Source organism: Lactuca saligna, chromosome 3 (genome assembly GCF_052625555.1).
Source record: "Lactuca saligna cultivar CGN05327 chromosome 3, ASM5262555v1, whole genome shotgun sequence".
In the NCBI taxonomy this organism is placed as follows: domain Eukaryota; kingdom Viridiplantae; phylum Streptophyta; class Magnoliopsida; order Asterales; family Asteraceae; genus Lactuca; species Lactuca saligna.
In genome coordinates this window covers 38,756,188-38,778,509 of record NC_136419.1, presented here as the reverse complement: position 1 = coordinate 38,778,509, position 22,322 = coordinate 38,756,188, and the positions used below count along the sequence as shown (strand labels likewise).

The window sequence follows — 22,322 nt, the reverse complement described above, 5'->3', positions numbered from 1 at the left end:
GCGGGCATTAGTGGCGACCAATCACCACTATTTATATCGTTGATAATGCTATTGTACATTGGAAGGGATATTTAGTCATTCAATTGGGTTATATTATCATCGGGTAGGGTTGTTTCTTGAACAAGCACACAGATCGTGATTTCAACCTTTAGCGGTGACGCCATCATTACCGACAACATGTAAAAATGTCGCCGATAATGATCGCATTGCTGCTAATGACGTCGCCGATAATGTATGTTTCATGTAGTGATAGTGTGAAAATGTAAAAGCATTACTTTTATGTTATTATTTTGCAATAAATTTTGTTTACATAGCTTTATGTCATTATTTTGCAATAAATAAATGAATAATAACAGGTTAAAACTAAAATTAAAATTTACTACTAAAATACACATACACAAATTTATAACAGAATAATAACATTCTAATGAATATATAAATAATCAAACGGATATTCGTATTAAAATTATTTCAGCAATACATATATATACAACATTCATTGCAGAAGAATAATATAAACATAATATTTTTATGTTTTCATCCTATTTACTGTTTATATTTGAACTTACTTATCTCTCTCTCTCTCTCTGTATATATATATATATATATATATATATATATATACATATATATATATATATATATATATATATATATATATATATATATATATATATATATATATATATAACGTTTGTCCTTACTTTACAACTATCAATTTGTTCAAATCTTGGTAGTCTTTTGATAATTCAAAATTTATACATGAGACTTGTAAAAAAAAACAATTGATAGTGCAACAAAACCTACCAATTAAGAAAGAAATCCCTAAATGGGAGGAAATGTGTGTTGTGTGAGGGTAGTTTTGGGGAAAATATAAACATATAGGAGATTACCACTTAATGTTAACGTCTTCTAATTTCCAACTTAATCCATTAAGGTACTTCTTAGGGAAGTGATTCGTATACAACAATTTTTATCCATCCACAACAATTCATGCTTTATGGAATCGTACAATACAATACTTTAATAAATAAATTGTTGTATATGAAAAAAAAAATTATTATGTACGAATCAGTTTCTGATTTCTTAACATTAACCAAAAATAAACACCTTTATATGTCTTTCCACCTTAAATTTATTAAATTAAAATGAAAACACCACTTCAGTGGGTTGGTTCTGAAGTTTGAATTGACTTGCTAGAAATGAATGGTGCATCTTTTGTCAAAGTCACATTAACGGCCTATCTTTTGCATGTAGCTTTCATTTACCTCGAAAGTTTACTTTGAAAATTGAAATCAAAAGTAGCAAACCCTACTTATACTTCGTTTTAGATATTGTAAATTATGGAAATGGTCCCCTGGTTGGCAGAAGGTCACAATTTTTGTCAAAGTTTCGAAAGTTTTACACCGAAATGTTAACTATTATGGTTGTTTCTATTTCCATCAACTTTGGTCAATTTGTGTTTTTAACTAACCCTTTAGATTTTTTTTCCCTGTGAAGTCCAATAGAAAATGATTTTTTCCCCTTGGACCATCCGTTACAAAATTAGTTTGATATTTGTGCGTTTTCGTTAGTGAATCAAGGTATAAGATAACGGTAGTGGTTATGCTTGGAAAATATTTATGGCGAGTTCTTTACTATTGAAATAATAATTAAACCCAGTTAGTGGTTGTATATGAAAACGAATAAAATAATATTACCAAATTATGATAAATAATTAAAGTGGTACTCGGTAAGCTTTATAACTTAGATTGTAGGTGGTTTATGTTCCCAAAAAATTTAAATAGTAAAAGAACAAGAGAGAGATAAACCGATAAAGTTGAAGAGTAAAAGATATATTCAGTTGTATTACATGCATGTTTAATTTAGTTAATGCTTTTATTTCGCATGAAGTTGAAGTTTACGATTAACGATAAGAACTTGTTAACCTTATTGATACGAAAATCTACCTATGTCATATTGCTATTTCTAAAAGGGAGGTGGTTCTTCCACGTCTCCTTTTAATCCATCCACTGAAAATATAATCTAATGACAATTATACCCCTCATTTAAATAAAGAGATATTGCGCTAGTTGTCCAGAAAGATCGCAGGGATTTGTTTCCAAATTACACTATGCTCGTTCCTCCACGACCCTGCAATCTGCAGTCAATGTTTCTTCAAAACAAAAGTAAAACTCGGTAAAAAAAAAAAAAAAAAAAAGAACAAACGGGTTAAATAAAAGACATAAGAAAACTTGTCAATGAGACAGAATGCTGCTTTCAATCGTGCAAGAAGCTTAGTCAAACTATAATCTGCTTTCGTATCTTTCATAGTAGATCATAGTATCTTTCATAATCGGCTTTCCGTGCCTTTGACTTTCGGTTAGGTACCCTTCAGCTTAAGGGTCCTTTCGTATCTTTCATAGTAGATCATAGGCAATGAAGCAATCGAAATTGGATTATCCCTTCTTGATTTCAAGATTTCCGTGATCTCAATCTCGAGTTTTTCGAGTGAACTGGGTGAAAATGCAGCTTCATCATCAACCATAAGTTAATTGTTGAAGTGGTGTATAGAACCTTACATTTATTGCCGTGTTTACAAAGGCCTTTAATGAAATAATGGCAAATTTTTGTGGGTAGTATGTCTCTTCTACCTTTGACACTAAAATTCCCATATGGGGAATAACAATTTTCAGTAAAACTTGTGATTTCTCAGTTAAATGTTTGAATTGCTCCCCTAAACCTATAAAAAGATCATGAAGTTGATACCTACAATCATCGAGAACCATGTTTGGATAGTGTAACCGTGAATCCCAATGAGGGGTTCGGGATGGGGTTTGTAGAGTTGGTGGAGCCGAAAAGGGTCTATGTGAATGCAATATTGGGCTGCATTGAAATGAAGGTAAAATGGAGGTGAAGGAGGTGCTTTTGTGAATAAATTCAGTTCGATTTTGGCTTTTTGAACTAGGTTTTGGATTAAATTGTCAGGACAATATACCAAGCAAATCATTTCTCTGTCAGCATGATCAAGTAAGTATATGTACCTAACTGATTATTTTTCGAGTGATAGTCTTTGATTTTGTTTCTAGTACTCTATCGTACATAATTTTTGTAGCTTCGAAGGCTTCCATTTTCACATTGTAGCAGTAGCGTATATGGATTCATCAAATAAAATTAGTTTGACATAGTTATCAATATATAAATTAAGCTTGACGAGTAATTTTTGAAACAAAGATTAGGATTTCTCCCTAGGGGTATATTGTCAACCATAATATTTTCAGTGGAAGCATCAAAATGTTCCGTGATTATATCATCTGCCTTTCTAAAAGAATAATAATAATAATAATTTAGGAATACTTCTATATGGAAATTGAGGTGTTACATATAATAATTGGGAAATGATGTTAATATGATTTGTAGTGAGATGTTGAAATAGTGAATTATAGGATTGAAGGAAAATAGCCAAAATGAAACCATTCATAATAAGTTTACAATCAAGGAGAGTAATTTCTACTTAGTTTTTTTATTTTACTTTATTATTGTTTTTGGAAACAGCCGAAATTTTTAAACATACCAGATAGCAAGTAGCTAAAAGGGGGCAAGAGTGCAGAACAGTACAGTTACAACGAAAAAGAATCTAACGAGAGAGGGATAGGGAAGCAGACCATTCTTCCCACTTACAATACTCACCACTTTCCCTACATTTCCCCCACATTATTACAAGTGATTTAATATTCTCCACTATTCAGGAAGGCTCAATGAAAATCTCCTTAATTAAATATTCGATCATTTCTCGCTTTCCATAGACACCAGACGAGACCATAACAAATAGGTATGAGTCTCTTTTTATTTGACATTTCTTCCTCGAGTAGCAACAATTGGATCAGCTCTCCAACGGTTTGGAACTGAGGACTGTTTAAGTTGCACCCTTGGAAAATTGAGTTCCTTACCATGTCGCGTAGTGGCCCCACACTTCAACGATCTTTCTTTTAGACAAGTACTCCATTGGTTTGTTTCTGAGATTATGTATCCCACCTATGACCCAAGGCGCCACCACCATTTTACCAATAAGGTTATATTAAGTGATCTAATAGAGCCGACCCCCAGGTCCTCGTGCTCCTTAGGGGATATTACCTTCTCCCAAGCCTCCCAATTAATCTTATTTTTTCCTTCAGCACCACCCCACAGAAATCTATGTCGTATCTTTTCGAGGGAATCAAGCACCCCATGGGGGCTCTAACACGTGACAAGAAGTAGGTTGGCAAGTTCCCCAGAACAGATTTGATAAGGGTAAGTCACCCTCCAAATGATAAAGTCTTGGATTTCCATCCCGAGAGTTTAGAATGGAATTTATCAAGTACAATGCTCCAATTTTTAATGTGATTCATGTTTGCTCCCACCGGGATCCCAAGGTAGGTAAACGACATGACACCCGCCTTACATCCCAAAATACTAGCCCACCGTGATGTTTCCAAAGTCCATGCTCCTACGACAAATACTTTTGATTTGTGAAAATTGACCTTAAGACCTGAGGACACATGGAAGCATTTGAGGATACGTACAAGGTTTTTGAGGTTAACTTTTGACGTACTCAACCAAAAAACAATGTGTCATCCATGTAAAATAAGTGAGATATTAATGGACCATTACCGGGGATTTGAATACCCTTTTTAACAGCCGAGTTTAGAGCCACGTTCAATCCCTCCATAGAAATGATGAATAAAAAAGGTGAGAGTGGATTGCCTTGACTAACTCCTTTCGAAATAAAAAATTCTTCGGTTGGAGACCCATTAAATAGTACAGAAGCTCGAGTTGATGAGAGGCATCCCCGGATCCACGTTCTCCATTTATTTCCAAACCCCATTTGAGACATTATCGAATCCAGATACTCCCAATTAATAGAGTCAAACGCCTTATCGAAGTCTACTTTGAATAATAGAAATTTCTTTTTAGTACTCTTCTCCCAAGCACATAGTTCATTAACAATGAGCGGGCCATCAAGGATATTTTGTCCCTCCATGTAGGCGGACTTTACCTCCCCCACTACTTTCCCAATTACCTCCCCCGCTACTTTCCCAATTACCATCTTGATTCTCATCGCGAGGATCTTAGAGATGATTTTATACATTCACCCGATTAAGCTGATTGGCTTGTAGTCACTTAAGAGGGTTGGTTCTTTCACTTTGGGAGCCAATTTAATAAACTAGGAATTGCACGACCGAGCAATCAAATCTTTATCCTCGAAGTATCTAATAAAGTTCATCACGTCATGGGAAAATAACGACCAGTATCGCTTGATTAGTTTGAATGTGAGTCTGTCGGGTCTGGGGCATTACCGCCACCACACTCCCATACAACCTTCTTTACTTCCTCATAAGAGAAGGGTGCTTCGAGTCTAATAACATCCATCCTATCAATGGATTGAAAGTTTGGATTGATCGTTTAGGCCTCGATTTCCACTTCTTTCTGAATTTGTCTTGAAAGAATTTGAAGGCTTCGTTTATAATGGTATTTGGATCAGATTTCCAGCTGCCATTTATCATTAGGCCTGAGATTTTATTTTTCTGATTGTTGCTGTTAACGTACCCGTGATTTATTATTATTATTATTATTATTACCATTACCATTACCATTATTATTATTATTATTACTATTATTATTACTATTAGTCTATTACTATTACTATTACTATTACCATTACCATTACCATTACCATTACTATTACCATTACTATTACTATTACCATTACCATTACTATTACCATTACTATTACTATTACCATTACTATTACCATTACTATTACCATTACCATTACCATTACTATTACCATTACTATTACTATTACCATTACCATTACCATTACCATTACTATTAGCATTAGCATTAATATTACCATTACTATTACCATTACCATTACCATTATTACTATTACTATTATTACTATTACTATTACTATTAATATTACTATTACTATTACTATTACTATTAGTACTACTACTACTACTATTACTATTACTATTACTATTAATATTACTATTACTATTACTATTACTACTACTACTATTACTACTACTACTGCAACCACTACTACTACTATTACTATTACTATTACTATTACTATTACTATTACTATTACTATTATTATTATTATTATTATTATTATTACTATTATTATTACTATTACTATTACTATTACTATTACTATTATTATTATTATTATTATTATTATTATTATTATTATTATTATTATTATTATTATTATTATTATTTCCATCTATCACCCATTTAATTCTGGATTTCAATTCTGTTTTAAATCTAAGGCTTCTCTTTTTTCGAACTCCATGATTTTTATAATGTTATTGCTATGGATATTCAATTCTTCTTCTGAGAGTGCCCTATATTCCACCTCTTTTTCGAGATTTGTAGTTTCACCTTTTAATCGGAGCAGCTCCTGTTTCTCTTTCCTGTATTCCAATCGTCTCTAATTTCTGATTTCCCCTTGAGATGTTTAAACTTGGTAGCAAGGTATGTATCAGCATTACCATATCCCTAAAATCTGTCCCATGCATTGAAGACCACATCATCAATTCCATCAAGAAGCACCCATGAATTTAAGAACTTGAAGGGTGGTGGTACGGAGTCACCTAGGTCCGAGAATAGAGTGATAGGGCTATGATCTGAGAGTTCACGACGATGGGAAATTGCAGCTAGTGAAGGGAAGTTACCTAGAAAATTCGAGCAAGCAAGGAATCTATCAATCTTGCTGAGTTTAGCATCCACCCTGCTCATGAATGTGTATCTTTCTCCACCCATTTTGAAATCTTGAACCCCGACATTGTGAATAAAGTTTTTGAATGCCGGCGCAGAGCACCGATCTGGTATCCCATATAGAGAGCTGACTGCCCAATCTTTCATTCGAGTCTACACCATTAATGTCATAATCAGAGGAGTCCCAACAACTATTTACATCAAATCTTGAAAACTTGGTAATGTGTCTCCTGTATTCCTACAAATTCGACCTGTGAAGAATTTTTAATCGCTTGACCCACCTTACTTTGGCATCGACACCAATTCCTCAGATATTTAGGGATAGACAGTTCATTGGGCAACATTCTTGGCTCCAATCTCACCTTCAATTTGGGCAAGAATGTCATTTCCCGCCTCAATTTGAAATCCAATCTCCTTCCCAATCTCACAAGTTTGTAAGGACTCCTCAATGGAATAACTGCTTGCGTGTATTTCATTAGTATCTGCCCTCTTCACTTCCTTTGGGTTTGAGTTAAGGTAAAGAGTTGGAACTTTGTCATCTACATCAACATTAGTCCCAATAATCGGAGGATCAACTACCATTTGCGTCACTGGATACTGGTCAGGAGATTGTGTATGTTCATCCGCCTCATACAACCTCTTTATTTTTTTGATTAATCGACCTCCACTACTGGACTCTGAATTTGATTTGTGGTTATTTCAGCTCGTGTGGGTTCTGTTGTGTGGCGGGGCAGAAAAAGGATTAGGAAACAGCCCAAAACTGACCTTGGCCCACTTCCGTTGGTTGTGACTCCACTGGCGCTGTAACTTCCTTCACGAGACTGCTCTCGTCTGCTGGGGATCCTTCTTTTTCTCCTCTTCCAGTGTCTGTTGCCTTGGGAAGTTCAATCAACTCCACGTTTACAGGAACTGTCGCTTCCATATTATTCCTATTTAATACTTCATTAACTCCATTGTTGGGACACGTTATCGTCGGACCCCCGTCGATAATAGGATACATCGTCTCTGGCACCACATCAATGAGTTTTCTACCACACCATAGTGATTCTGAAAAGTATTTACCAATTACTCGTTGTTTATCCTTCCCACTGTGTTGAACGCTAACGTCATTTCACTCTCACAGCTGTGTGCTTGTAGGTATGTTCAGTTTCATTAAAATAATCATGTTTTTGCTCATGACAAACAAGTAAAGCGCATCTCCGGTGGAATGGCGACGGACGGAAGATGGCAAGAGGTTGGCTGTAGAAGACGAAGGAAGACAGCGATGACTGGGGATCAAAAAAGATGGAACCATGCAGGGGTAACGACGTTGTTTGTATAATCTTCCACAGGAGACCAGAATAGAATCATTAAAAGATTTTTTTGGCAAATACGGGGACGTGGTGGATGTGTATGTGGCTACGAAGAAAGACGTAAACAAAAAGTCGTTTGCTTTCATGCGATTTAAAAAGATGGAAGACGAACGGAGATTTGAGGAGACCCTGCAAGGCATCACCTTTAAAGATAGACCGCTGGAGATCAACATAGCAAGGTTCGCAAGGAAACTGATTGATTCAAAGGAGGCTAAGTTTATGATGAATCAGAATCAACACAGACGTCCACAGGAATGTCGATGGAATGGTAAAGACAACAGATCTTTCGCTGAGGTGGTACGAGGTAGAAACAAACTAGGGAGACCTACGGCCTACCAAACTCAAGAACATATATCTCCAATCAAAATCATGGATGACTCACCGCTCAGGGGATGGTTGAGTAGTAAGCTAACTTTGATCGGGGAAACACATAGTTTCGACCACTTGGAAAAGGCGCCACTTGCATTCAAGAACTGTGATGGGTCAGAATGTGAACTAAAATATCTGGGAGGGCTAAGAATGGGTATCAAGTTCAAAGATGAAAAAAGAAAAGATTCGTTTCTGCTAGTGTGGTCGGAATGGTTTAGGTCGATGGAGAGTGGCGATATTGCGACTTATAACTTCGAAAGGATAGCATGGTTAAAACTTATCGGTCTCCCACGAAATTTATGGTCTGAAGAGAATTTCTCGAAAATAGCAGAACTGATGGGCAGGGTGATTATTCCATTTGAAGTTGATATATCTAGTGAGAATTTAGTCTATGGGAAAGTGGGCGTTATCATAAATTTGTTATCATCCATCTCCAGTGAGCTGAGTGAGCTGACAGTTGAGATTAACGGTAAGACAATCAAAATCCGAATTGATGAAGTTGATCTTGATTGGACTCCATTTAAGCAGTATGAACAATCAATGGAGGATACATTCTCGTTAGACGAAGGTGAGGACGAAGTGGAGGACATGGATGGAACGGACGATGAAGATCACGTATCGGATACCTTTCCAATGCAGTATGAAAGGAAAGAACCAGAAGAGGGCGGGATTAGAGATGAGGATGGAACGGAATTAAACTCTTACATAAACGTGGCCGGTAAGCATAGCAACTCGGTGAAGGCTCCGTCATCGGCGGACATGGTAGCGGTGGAGACTGATGGTGGAAGCGAAACCGACTCGCATAGAGAATCCCAAAGGACGCAAATTAATGCGAACATTAATGAAGGGTCCGTTAATGAAACGCCTAATGAAGAAGCGGTAAATGCAGCGCTGTCACAAAACTTGAAGTCTAACTATTTGGGCCATATGGATTCGTCAAATGGGCCCCTAAACATGTTACCTATATCTGGCTGCTTTGGTCCCTTTCCTAATAATATGGTTCGAAGTGAATCATTTTCGGGTCGGATTAACAACAACTTTAAAGGATCATGCGATAAAAGAAGACGGATATTGACTCCGATTCCTGAGTCGTTCATGGAAAATCAGATGGCGTCTTCAAATCAACCCTCCATCGACTTAAATCAAGTTCTGCTCCCATCCTAAATCCCGCTCCCGGAATCGGACGACGAGTCATACTCGACAACATCAACGGAAATCAGGAACACGGTGGAGGTTGGTAATATGTTGGGCTTTGATATGGAATGTGACAATGAAGTCCTCAAAGATGTACTAGGCGAAGAAGGAGAAAATCAGCTAATACAATGAACATCATGTCACTAAATATCAGAGGCCTTGGAGAGAAACATAAAACCGATTGGGTGGGTAGACTGAGAAGAGAATATAAATTATGTTTGGTTAGGATTCAGGAAACGAAATTGGGTGAATCTTCCCTGCTTTTCAATCCAACTAATTGTTGGGGTGACGCAGACTGCAATTTCGAGCAAGTATTCACTACGGGGAGACCGGGAGGGATAATAACGATATGGGATAGTAGAATGTTCTCATTAGTGGAAGTGATTAAATCAAGGAATTTTATTGTGACATTGGGGAACTTTGTGGGAATTAATGGGCTCACTGGGTTCGTCAACGTGTATGGCCCTCAACAGGAACGTGAGAAAGCTAAAGTATGGGACGAATTGTTGGCAATAAAATTATCAAGATCGGCAACCTGGATCTTCATGGGGGATTGCAATGTGGTAAGGCGCCCAGACGAACGGATAAATTCTGAATTCTGTGTTCGGAGTGCAAATGAGTTCAACAAGTTCATCCTCAATGGTGAATTGACGGACTTGAAGATGGGAGGTCAAAAATTTACATACTTCAAAACTCTAGGAGGGAAATTGAGTAAGTTAGATCGCTTTCTGGTATGTTCCAATTTTCTTTCTGTGTACCCTCTTGCTTCCTCCTTTGCAATGAAAAGAGACCTACCAGACCATTCCCGTATTGTATTGAGGGCTAGAAGTGAGGATTTTGGACCGCCCCCGTTCAAGTTCTTAAACTCCTGGCTTGTTAATGACAAACTGGATGGAGTCATTAAGGATGCGTGTTCTGTGTTCAGAGGTTATGGTACCCCCAACATGATTCTCTTGAACAAATTGAAGTACCTCAAACTGGCTATTAGAAACTAGAAAACAAATACAATTAATATGGAGAAAAAGGAAGTCGAAGAATGGAAAAATAGAATGGCTGAAATAGAAATGTTGGCGAAATCTAGGCGTTTGACGATTACTGAGGTGAAAGAAAGATCAATCTTGGGAGTCAAGATTGACGATTAAACAAGAAGGTTGGTCATGAACTTAAAGCAAAGGGCAAAATTAAAATGGGAGATCGATGAGATGAGAACACTCGCTTCTTTCATAACTACGTGAATAATAGGAATCGTAAAAATCATATACATGGGATTATGATCAATGGTGCTTGGAGTACTAGCCCGACGGAAATCAAAAAGGAGGTAGAAAAGTTCTTTGGGAACAAATTCAAAGAAAGATGGCCAATTAGACCAAAATTCTGCAATTTGGGTTTCAAAAATCTTTCTGAAATCGATGCTAGATACTTGGAAGCTGAAATTACAACAGAGGAAATAAAAATAGCGGTTTGGGCATGTGGAGATGATAAATCGTCGGGACCGGATGGATTCACGTTTAAATTCATAAAAAAGTTCTGGGAGTTGTTGAAAGAGGAGATTGTGGGGATGGTAAAGTACTTTTAAGTTCACGGAAAGCTATCGTGTGGATGTAACTCCTCCTTTATATCTCTAGCGGCGAATTCTAAGGATCCAATGCATTTCGGAGATTTCAGACCAATAAGCTTGATTGGATCCATCTATAAAATTATTGCGCTATTGCTTGCAATTAGATTAAAAAATGTAATCGGTAACATCATTGGGGAGGTACAATCAGCTTACGTGGAAGGAAGAAATATACTTGAAGGGCCGATGATGTTAATGAGCTTTGCTCTTGGGCAAAGGCAAAAGGCAAAAAGATACTACTCTTCAAAGCTGTCTTCAATAAAGCGCATTTGATTCGATAAATTGGGCATTCCTGGATTCTCTCATGGAACAAATGGGATTTGGATTGAAATGGAGAATATGGATGAATGGTTGTCTGGGATCCGGGAGGGCGTCAGTAATAATTAACGGTAGCCCAACTAAAGAATTCACAATGACAAAGGGAGTCAGACAGGGTGACCCACTCTCCCCTTTCCTGTTTATAATCGCGATGGAGGGCCTCAATCAAGCAATGAGAACAACAGTGGAGAAAGGAATATATGAAGGAATAAAATTTCCACAATCTAACATTTGCTTGTCTCATTTATTCTACGCAGATGACGTGCTATTCATTGGAGAATGGTCAAGGAGGAACATTGCAAATTTAGCAAGAATATTACGGTGTTTCAATGTGTCATCTGGACTAAAAGTGAACTTCATGAAGTCAAAAGTCTTTGGGGTGGAGGCATCTATTTCAGAAGTTTCAAGCTGGGCGGCTCCTCTTGGGTGTGAACCTTCATCCATCCTTTTTCTCTTATCTAGGGGTTCCGGTGGGCGAAAATATGAATAAGAAGCAAGCATGGAGACCGGTTATTGATAAGTTCCATAATAAGCTCATGACTTGGAAAGCGAAATCATTAAGCTTCGGAGGTAGAGTAACCCTCGCAAAGGCGGTCCTTGGCAACCTGCCTACCTACTTTATGTCGATCTTTGCAGTCCCGAAAGGTGTTATCGACACGTTGGAAAAAATCAGAAGGAACTTTATTTGGAACAAGGAGTATGAGAAAAAAAAAGTATTAGCTGGGTGGCTTGGAATAAGCTTGTTTCTCCAAAGGCGATTGGGGGGATCGGACTAGGTTCGATTAAATCTGAGGATGTGGCGTTTGAAATCTGAGGACTCATCACTGTGGGCGAAAACCATTCGAAGTTTACATAATTTAGAAGGAAGGCACTGGTCTATGTTTGCAAATAGATCAAGTACGGGGGTATGGAAAAACATAACCAAATCCAGGTCATTTCTGCAAACGGTCAACATTGATCCCAAAGAAGTAATATCTTGGAATGAGAGTGAGGGTGAGTGGAAATCAGATTTCGTTTCTGATGGACAATTTATGGTGTATTGGTTACGTGAAAGGATTGAATTAGCTGGCCATGTTGTATGTGATGGACCATTCGATTGGGGAAAATGAACTCTGTTCAAGATTCTCTCCTTCATGTGGAGAGCAAAGCAAGGGAGATTTCCATCAGCGGTGGCACTCAGTAGGCGTGGGATCAATATCCCATCAACTAGATGCAGTGGTTGTAACTTGGAAGAGGAGACGTCTGATCACATTTTTATTATGTGCCCAACAGCGATTTCCATCATAGATCCGATTCTATCTTGGTGTGAAATCAGTGGTGAAAGATTTACTTCGGTACAAGACTTGATACTATTTGTCTCAAGGTGGTTCGGATGTAATAGAAAAAAGAGGCTGCTGAATATGATACTTAACAGAGCTTTGTGGTGCTTATGGTTAGCCAAGAATAAACGGGTGTTTGAACAGATTCACACATCACCGACGATCATAATAGAAAGGATAAAAGCCATGACATTTACTTGGTGCAAACATAGAACTCCATGCAAAATGGTGGATTGGAGAGTTTGGAATTTATGCCCTTTTCTTAGTCTGTAATTCTTGTTTTCGATTGTCTTGCACTTCTTTTCCCACATCAGCTTGATGTGGTTTCTTTTTTAATTTATTTGCCGATTTCCAAAAAAAAATTACTCATTGTTTAAAAAGTATTTACGAAAGTATAGTAAAATTCACTTGCACTCCTATCTATACTAATAAATAAAACCCATTTTCTGCCACATGTAATGTTCTCATTGATTTAGACACATGACATTTTAATAGATTTTTAAAATTTACTTATTTCCACATATAATTTTCTGATTTGTTCACATATCACAACTTATTTCGGTTACAATATTGAGAGAAATAAATGTTTCCTTGAAAAAGAATTGATATATTTATATTGTAATAAATGCATAATTAATGAGAGCTCTAAAATTGATATTGATATTAAATATTGATTTTAAATTTAAAATTTAAATATTGATATTAAATTTTTATTTTTAATAAACCCGTGTACTACACGGGTCTCATACCTAGTTTGATATTAATTACATAAGTAATAATAAACAACGTCCCTTGTAGGTTTGACTTTCTCCTTCACCCCGTTGTTAACCCTTCCATTATGATCGACTTTGCAAGTTTGCTGATTGCTGTGAGGATGTACGTCGGTGAAGAGCTGATGGTGGTAACAAGGCATATTGAAAGGAAAAGGGCAATATAGAGTTATCCAGATCTCTCCATTGCAATAGAGCTCACACACGGTCGTCCTCCATCTCCGATCAAACCTGAAATGATTGTGACGATTGAGTAGTACAACACTCAGGCCCGGCCCAATACATGGGCGAGTTGTCGACACTTACCAGGAAAGGAATACCTAACTACATGTTGTATATATGAATACTACCACTATTGTTTTTCCTGGTGTTGTAGCATATTGGAGGGAATTCTACTAACCAAAGTTCACACCACCTGCTTCCATGATTGAGAAAACATACCGGATTGGTGCGGAAGTCATTAAGATTACATGGCTACTACACAACGATTAGGTAGCATTAATTTGAGTTAATTTCTTCACATTGATTAAGGCAAGGATGGGAAGTGTTGTACATACATGATGTAATCATTTTAAGCTTTGTTTCCTCTGTTATGTAATTTCCGGCAAGAAAACCGGCGAGATGACTAGTTAAAAAAATTGTAACCTGATCACTTTTATCTATTTACTTATTTATTGTTAAAAAGTAACGCTCAAAACTCTTTTACCATTATTTGGTAAATACTTTTCAAACTACCCCATATTGATAAATACTTTTTTCTAATAACCATTATTCGGTTAAAAACTCCCACATCAATATCATTGTTCCTGTCAGAGGTTGAGTCTGGTAGTATCTCCTCTTCTTCCATGTCATTGTTTTCCTCCTCCATACAGGTCTTTGACGCCCCTTCTTCATCGTCATCCTCATCATACAAATTATACTCCTCGTCTTGTGAGTCCTCTTCCACTTTATCAAATAGGACTGGGTGAAACGGCGATTCGACCACCCCGACCTTGTAAATCTTTCCATCTGCAGTAACGTTCAACTCCTCGTTTACCCATTTGCATTGGGATATTAGTACACCAACTTTTTCATAGAATAATCCCATCTCGTTGAGAACTTGTTAAATGGAGCAATGACCCTTCCAAATTTCCCTGCAACTCTTGAGAAGTTTTCCTCATCAAACAGTCTTAGCGGGAATCCCAAAAATTTTAACCACGTAGTTCATTCCACTACAGGAATAACAATATATGGCGACGACACCTATCCAGACGACAACACAGGTGTCGTTGTGAAAAGAAGGGATATGTAGACGATGAGTGGTCGCTACAACTTTCCAAGTTTGACCAAAATTGTTTGACCTAGAAACCTGAGCCAATGACATGTTGTCGCCATAGATACAGTAGGAACGATGACTTTTTTCGCGGTCTTTTGAAAATCTATGCCGACGACATGTCGTCGGCATAGGGTATGTATTTTCATTTATTTTTATTCCCTGGTGCAGAAAACCTAAACGACGTCGATTTTGGAAAGCTATACCGACGATTTGTCGTCGGCATGCCACGTGGTGATTAGAGTGAAATAGCTATACCGACGTCTAGTCGTCGCCATAGGTTTGTTTGTTTTTTTTGTCTTTTTTTATTTCAACAAAAAGAGAAAGCGATGTTGTTTTCTGAACATATCCTAATTTTAGACACTGAAGTCTTAAACATCCAAATGAAAATTAAAAACATTCATAGAAACATGTTCAAACTAAAACATTAATACAAACGTCAAACAACAAACATGTTGCACATGTCAAATGGTCAATGGCATCCTATCCTAGTTTATATAATCTATATAATACTTAAGTCTTAATACATTTAAAAAAATATATAATTTTTTTTATTAAAATTATAAACGGGTTGGTGCGTCAAGCCGTATATTTTTGAGAAACTCATATATGACCTATTTAATAAATAGGTTTGTGGGTTGGCGGGTTGAAAAACTCAACCCAAACCCATTTATTTCATGTCGTGTCGCGCAGGTCGTGTCGAGAATTGCCAGGCCTACATATTAGTGGACTTGTTGCTGCTTCTGTGGTTGGGAATCCTTTTGATTATTGTGATATTGTCACTATTAATTTATAAATCCTTAATTCTAATGTCCGCGTACTCATAGAAAGGTGTATGCAGGTATGATATGTAGCATTTTGGGCCGAAACTACCCTTGAAGCATATAAAGAAAGCTCATGGGCATGTATTTAATGCGGATGGTTTTATTGGGAAGTGACGGATTGTGATCGTTAGAATTCCTTTTGGAGATCAAAGATTGAATGGAAAAATCTTAAAGGTAAAGAAGTTGTTTCTTGTTTAATTAATTGATTATAGTAGGCAATAATCAATCTACAATACACTTATCATGTTTTATATCAAATAAACTTCCAGTACTTTCCATATATATCATAATAAAATGAGTTTTTAAGAATGGTTAGTCGAATAGAAAACTAAATAACTTGAAAAAAAAAGAGATAGCCAATTACCAATCTTGCACTTTAAATTAAACAGAAAAATGTAATTAAATTAGAGTTCCAACTAAATATTTAATATTTTTAAACTCATATACACACAAGTTCATCTACTGTTGTTGGAGTAATTCCGAACCGGGGACAAAAAATAGTATAAGGGCATTTTGGGAAAATTGCCATATTTTAAGTTTTTGTTCTCTCTCTATGAACACACATGAATACATGCTTTAAAGTACTTTATTCATCTTTTTTTAGAAATCAACCCCTTTTTATTGTTATGCTTTTTCTTACATGCTTTTTTCATTCTTCATTTAGAAAGCAATTTTAAAAGAACCAAAGTGATCAAAGGTGTGGTTCTACATCTACCAATATCTCCACTCATATTATTTTGCTCAATATTCCTTTATTTTTTTGCATTAATTGAAAATCTTAATGCTAAATCTTCTGTTTAATTCACTATAATCTACAAGAAAATTCTGCCCTTACATTTCCAAGACCTTCTCGCATGTCTAGTTAGACAATTTGGGCCATTTCCAATCACCTTGGTGTAAAAAAGGTAATCAAATTAAAATTTTCTTAATAGAGCCATTACCTTAAACAGTAACCACTATTGTTGTTGCCAAATGATACTCTTTCCTTTGTGTTGATTTAATGGAAGTCCCATCTTTAAGGATGCTATTACCAAAAGTTGTACTCCATTATAAATTATTCCGTGAGTTACTGGATAGAGTGAGCCATCCTGTAACATCCGGACTTTCAGGTACATTAATGTATGTTAAATTTTTGAAGAATTATGGAGTGCACAGCGAGTTGAGAGTCCAAGTCGTCGAGTGTAGTCGAGTTGTCCGACTGGCTTTAATGAATGGACTCGACAAGTCAGAGAGCCGACTCGCCGAGTGGGTGATGGGCAGAGAAACCCTAATTTTTCCAGGTTTATGTCCTATTTAAAGAGCCTTAAGCCCTCATTTCCGCCTCCCATATCTCCTGAGAGCCCTGTGGGAATCCCTAGATCAGTTCTATCCATTGTGAGAGAGAAAGAGGATAATTTGGGTGTTCTTGTGCAACTTTGAGAGAGGATGTGGAGAGCATCTTGGCTTGGATCAAGAGAAGGCTTTTGGATCCAGAGATTCTTCATTGTTTTGCTTCAGTTGGAGGTAAAAAGATACAAGCTTGATCATTTCCTTATGAGATCTTGTTTTAGGGAACTTTTTGGGCTTTCTTCCATTTATCTTGTGTCATGGAGTGATTAGTGTATGGATTGAGGTTGGAACCTCAGATTTGGACTATGAGTGGCCTTGTGAGTCTAGAGATCCGAGCTTTATTGAGCTGGAAGCAAGCTCTTGTGCATCTAGCCCTTGTTGGAGCATGTTTTGTCATTATGAGCCTTTTATGCTATGCATGAACGTAAAGCTTATAGCTTTACGTGCTTTTCGAGCCTTAGGAGGATAGATATGGAGTGTGGGGTTATAGATATGCCTTAAATCATGTGAATGAGGAATCAGATCGAAGGGAATCGCCGAGTCCATGGCCTGACTCGACGAGTCGGTGAGGGTTTGTCTCGATGAGCTTGATCGTGCGATAACTCGACGAGTTGAGCTGGATTTCTTGAGACTTCTAAGAGAACGAGGGAACTCGATGAGTCGCAAAAGTGCACTCGACGAGTCGGGTCAAATATGGACTGTTGACTCAAGTTTGACTTCTGTTGACTCTAGGGTTTGGTCTACATGAGTATTGGAGGCCATGGAGGGGTAAAATGGTCTTTTACCTAATTCGAGATTTGGAAAGAGAGGAGTAGCATTTGGTTATTTAGAGTCGAGAATCGAGTATTTATTGAGATAACTACCCTATGTGCTAGGCGGTGGCTAGATCGAGATTCGAGTGTGAGGATGCTTGCTTGCTGTCGAGGTGAGTCTTCTCACTATACTTTACCTAGAGTAGTATCTATGTGTGACCAGAGGGTCATATGTGTTTATTTGAGTATTGTGATATTAATTCATTATGTTTGTGTGATTTATGCTATGTGTTATTCAGAGTTACAGAGTTAGGATCAGAAGGTCCATCAGAGTTGTGGGATTGGAGGGTCCCACTGAGACTCATTGACTGGAGGGTCTTACAGAGTTATAGCCTTAAGTGGATAATGCGTTGTATGCAGTATTTTGGGGAACTCACTAAGCTTCGTGCTTACCGTGTTATGTGTTATGTGTTTAAGGTTTTCTCAGGATCGCGGGAAGGCACCGACTTGATTGTACGCACATCGGAGACAGAGTTAGATTTGAGAGGATCCTGGAGTTTTGATATATATACATTTGTTTTTTTGAATATGAGATTTAATGATTTGAAATTGTGATATTTTGTGATTTTATAATTGTGATAAATGTGTTTTTAAATTGAAAATTTTGGTTTGAAAATTTACGGTGTTACACATCCCAATGCCCATGTGAGTTGTTTTTTTACTATTTTACCCTTGAATAAATAATGGCCGTTTAACACATTGGTTTGTATGTATGTCAAACATGTGAGAGAAGCAATTGCTATTTCCCATTCTATGTCGTGCTCAAATCATTCATTAATCAGGTTATATTTATATTTGTTTTCCTTTGTATCTATTCTGCCATTATCGTTAGGTAAAACGAGGTGCTGAGATGTCAAGAAAGCTTCGGTTATTTAAAGATTAGATACACAAGGGCGGTTTATTATCTTATGCTCGTCCTAGGTTGCAAAGAGGAAATAAGGAAATGGTTTCTTTATATGGTACATTTATTGTATAAAATATATATTTTGTATAAAACACAAAGCAGATTAGATGAATGAATGTTGGTACATTTGTGTTATGAGATATTAATTGTCATTTAATTTGAAAATTAATAAATCTAAAAAAAATAAAATATATTTTTTTAAACATTTAAAATTATGACATGCAACGCGTGTCGTAAATTCACATCATAAGGTTACGACACGCAAATTGCTTGCCGTCTTCCTTTATTATACACGTTGCGTGTCATCTATGTGCGTCGTAAGGTTACGACACGCAAATGCGTGTTGTCTTTCTTTATGATAGGGTCTTCCTTGATACACATTTATGTGTCGTCCGTGTGTTTTATGACACGCAATGTGTGTCATTAAAGGGTATATTTTTAGTAGTCATAAGAGGAATGATGATTGAAAAAAAGAAAAAGAATGGGAAAATTAAACCCTAATGTAATATATTGTGCAACTGAACTAAACCTATCCTGATATATGACTAAAGAAAATAAAGTCAAGAGATTTACCTGAATCGGAAGTTAATGAAGACTTCTTTAAGATTTTAAAAATGTGGAGGTTGCTGGAATCAAAAGCTACAATGATGAGTGGTTTTGTCATCTATTTGAATGGAGAGCATGCGATGTGACAACTCGAAGTTTTTCCATCGCCGCAACCCATTCCGACCGTCAAATTAAGCAAATTATTCCGACTTTGTGTTTTTGGATTAGGTCAATTAATTTGAGACTTTTATTTGACCTTGTAAGTATCCAAACATGTTGAAAACATGTGAAAATGTCCCAAACTAGTAATTAGAAAAATTTTAGTTTCGACCATATCGGGTGAGGACAACTTAATCGGGTGCGACCAAAAGCCTTGGTTAACATCAGTTTCGAGTAGAATTCCACCGTGTCCCAAATCCAAACCATATTTAAAGTGAATTAAGACTCATTTGAAGCCTTTTCACTCTCTCTCTAACCTCTCTCCTCAATCCAAGAATTTGATCCAAAAATCACTCATTTCAAGCTTCAAAACACCAAGGTAACCATCCTAGCTTCTTGTACAACATACTTAGCCTTCAATTTAGAGTTCAATTCATGATTTAGGACCTCAACACATGTGTTTACGGCCCTAGAACACTCTTGGTCCGTGAACATATATAAATGGTGTTTTGAGCCTCAAAACCCTTCCAAATCACCATTGGAGCTTAGATATGGCTTAAGGACTTATTGGATTGGACTTAGGACACCTTAAACTCAACATTTGGGGAGTAAACATGAGTTTACTGCCCAAGAACATGCTTGGGCCATAAACACCCTTTCATGGGTAGTAAACTCCTTTTTGGGTGTTAAAATGCAACTTACACACCTCATAAGCCCTGGAATAAAGTCTAGAAGCAACCACAAACAAGTTAGGGACCATAATCTTGATGAAAACAACTCCATAATGAGTTCACGGCCGTAAACCCCCCAAGAATGGGTTCCTGGGCCGTAAACTCCTATAAATGGGTTGTATGATGCCCTAAACTCACCTATTGGCTTGTAAAATTGAGTAGAATCAATTGTGATTAACCTATGACCCTCAAATCACATTAAGTCATGGCCTATAAGAGTTTACGGCCGTAAAAACTTAGTTTACTATCGTAAACTCATCAATTGGTCCACATGGTTGATTTAATTCCTTGATAATGCCCTAGAACCAAACCTAGCATCACCCCTCAATTGATTTAAGACCAATTAGCACATAAGAACACCCCACACACTTGAAGAGTAAACTCCATATCCAAGTCATTCATGTCCATAAACGTCACCCGGGTCACTCCAAACACTTAATTTGAAGTGTTTTCGCGTCTTGGAGTATTTAATCGTATCCGATTAGTGTTTTAAAGTCTAATTAGATACATTTGTGTATCATTCAACATTACATAGGAACCTCGCACGTTTCCAAGCCTTGATCCAACGTTTAGCATCCCAGTCGACACATTTCTCGTCCGGTGAGTTCATACCCCTACCCTTTTTCAATGTTTTTCACTGTTTTCAGGGGGGAATACAAGTAAAGTACAAGTAATACTTGTAATCAAAACTTATTTTATATGTGTTGTGTTTCATATTACATATGTTTTTAACATTGATAATCATAACAGATAACCGTTTGAACTTGCAGATCACATTATCATAGTATTTGTGAAAAACGTTATAAATTGTTGTACTTTATATTTTCACAAATGGTTTTCCATATTATAATAGTTAAAAACATAATCTTTGAACTTTGAACAAGAAAATTAGTTTATTGTTTTGTCCTCGGTAACACTCCACAGAGATACGCGAGTGGAGGATCGTCTTTGTAGGTAGAACTTAAATAGGATATTCCACATTATTACTTGTAGATTTGTTATTCCTATAAATTGGAGACACGTCCTCGAAGAACACTCCACAGAGATACGCGAGTTGAGGACCGCCCCTGTAACCAGAATCTCTTAGATAGGGAGCGTGACTTGAGTGTATAGATCTATACGGGATTGACTATCCCGCACCTGGCTGCTAGCTACAGCCGAACCGAAAGGTTCAAGGGTGACAAAAGTCATAAAAGATATTGGCCTCGTCTCGAGTGATATCTAGTCTGTAGTATGGTTATAGAACTCACAATTTGGATAACAGGGATTTACTTTTTAGTAATAATGGATATAGTAAATTAATAACCATAAGAATTAGTTTACTATGATAATCAAGTTTTCAGTATACATCTTTTACATTACATTTTTGGGTCGGTAAACAAACACACACTTCACAAGGTTAATCGGGTTTTCAATACACATCTTTCACATTAGGAAAATATAGGATTTTCCTAGGGTAATCACAATTCGTAACCAGAAAAGTGTAACATAACATAACAACTAAACTTTACTTTTAAGAAAATATGGGATTTTCTTGGGTCGTAACATTTTCAGAAACCAAAAGGAATCTTGTACATTTTCATAAAAACAAACCGCTTATGAACTCACCAGCTTTATGCTGATTTTTAAAATGCTTGTATTCTGAGGTTCTCCTTAGACAGGTACCCCGCATCCTTTTGCAAAAGATGGAGCGTATGGAAGTCATGTCTTTCTTTTGTTTAAACTCATGTATCTATGAAACTTGTATTACTTTACTTTTCAACTGATGTAATGAAATCTATGTAATGTAATGTTTTGTGTTTTACTTCGCTTACTATGTACATTGGTTGTGATATTCACATGAAGTCACCTCCGCCCTGGGATGTTTCCGCCTTCGGTTTCGGGGTGTGACAGATGATTAGGTTAGTAGAGCGAAGGGAACTTACTCCAGAGTGATAAAGTGGATTTAGGAGGGAAGGAATTAAGGAAACTTACACCAACTTCATGAAACTTGAATTGGGTTGCACCAATTTTAGCGATTG

General features: G+C 36.8%; 2 protein-coding genes across 2 annotated transcripts; one reads left to right on the top strand and one right to left on the bottom strand.

The window, feature by feature from the left end:
* Window positions 1-6,528: 6,528 nt before the first annotated feature.
* Window positions 6,529-6,894, bottom strand: LOC145035390 (uncharacterized). The gene has a single exon (XM_078983937.1). It carries the CDS (start codon window positions 6,892-6,894, stop codon window positions 6,529-6,531), a length of 366 nt encoding a protein of 121 aa, XP_078840063.1.
* Window positions 6,895-9,790: 2,896 nt separating this feature from the next.
* On the top strand, window positions 9,791-10,657 carry LOC145035389 (uncharacterized). Its single transcript, XM_078983936.1, has one exon. It carries the CDS (start codon window positions 9,791-9,793, stop codon window positions 10,655-10,657), a length of 867 nt encoding a protein of 288 aa, XP_078840062.1.
* Window positions 10,658-22,322: the final 11,665 nt, after the last annotated feature.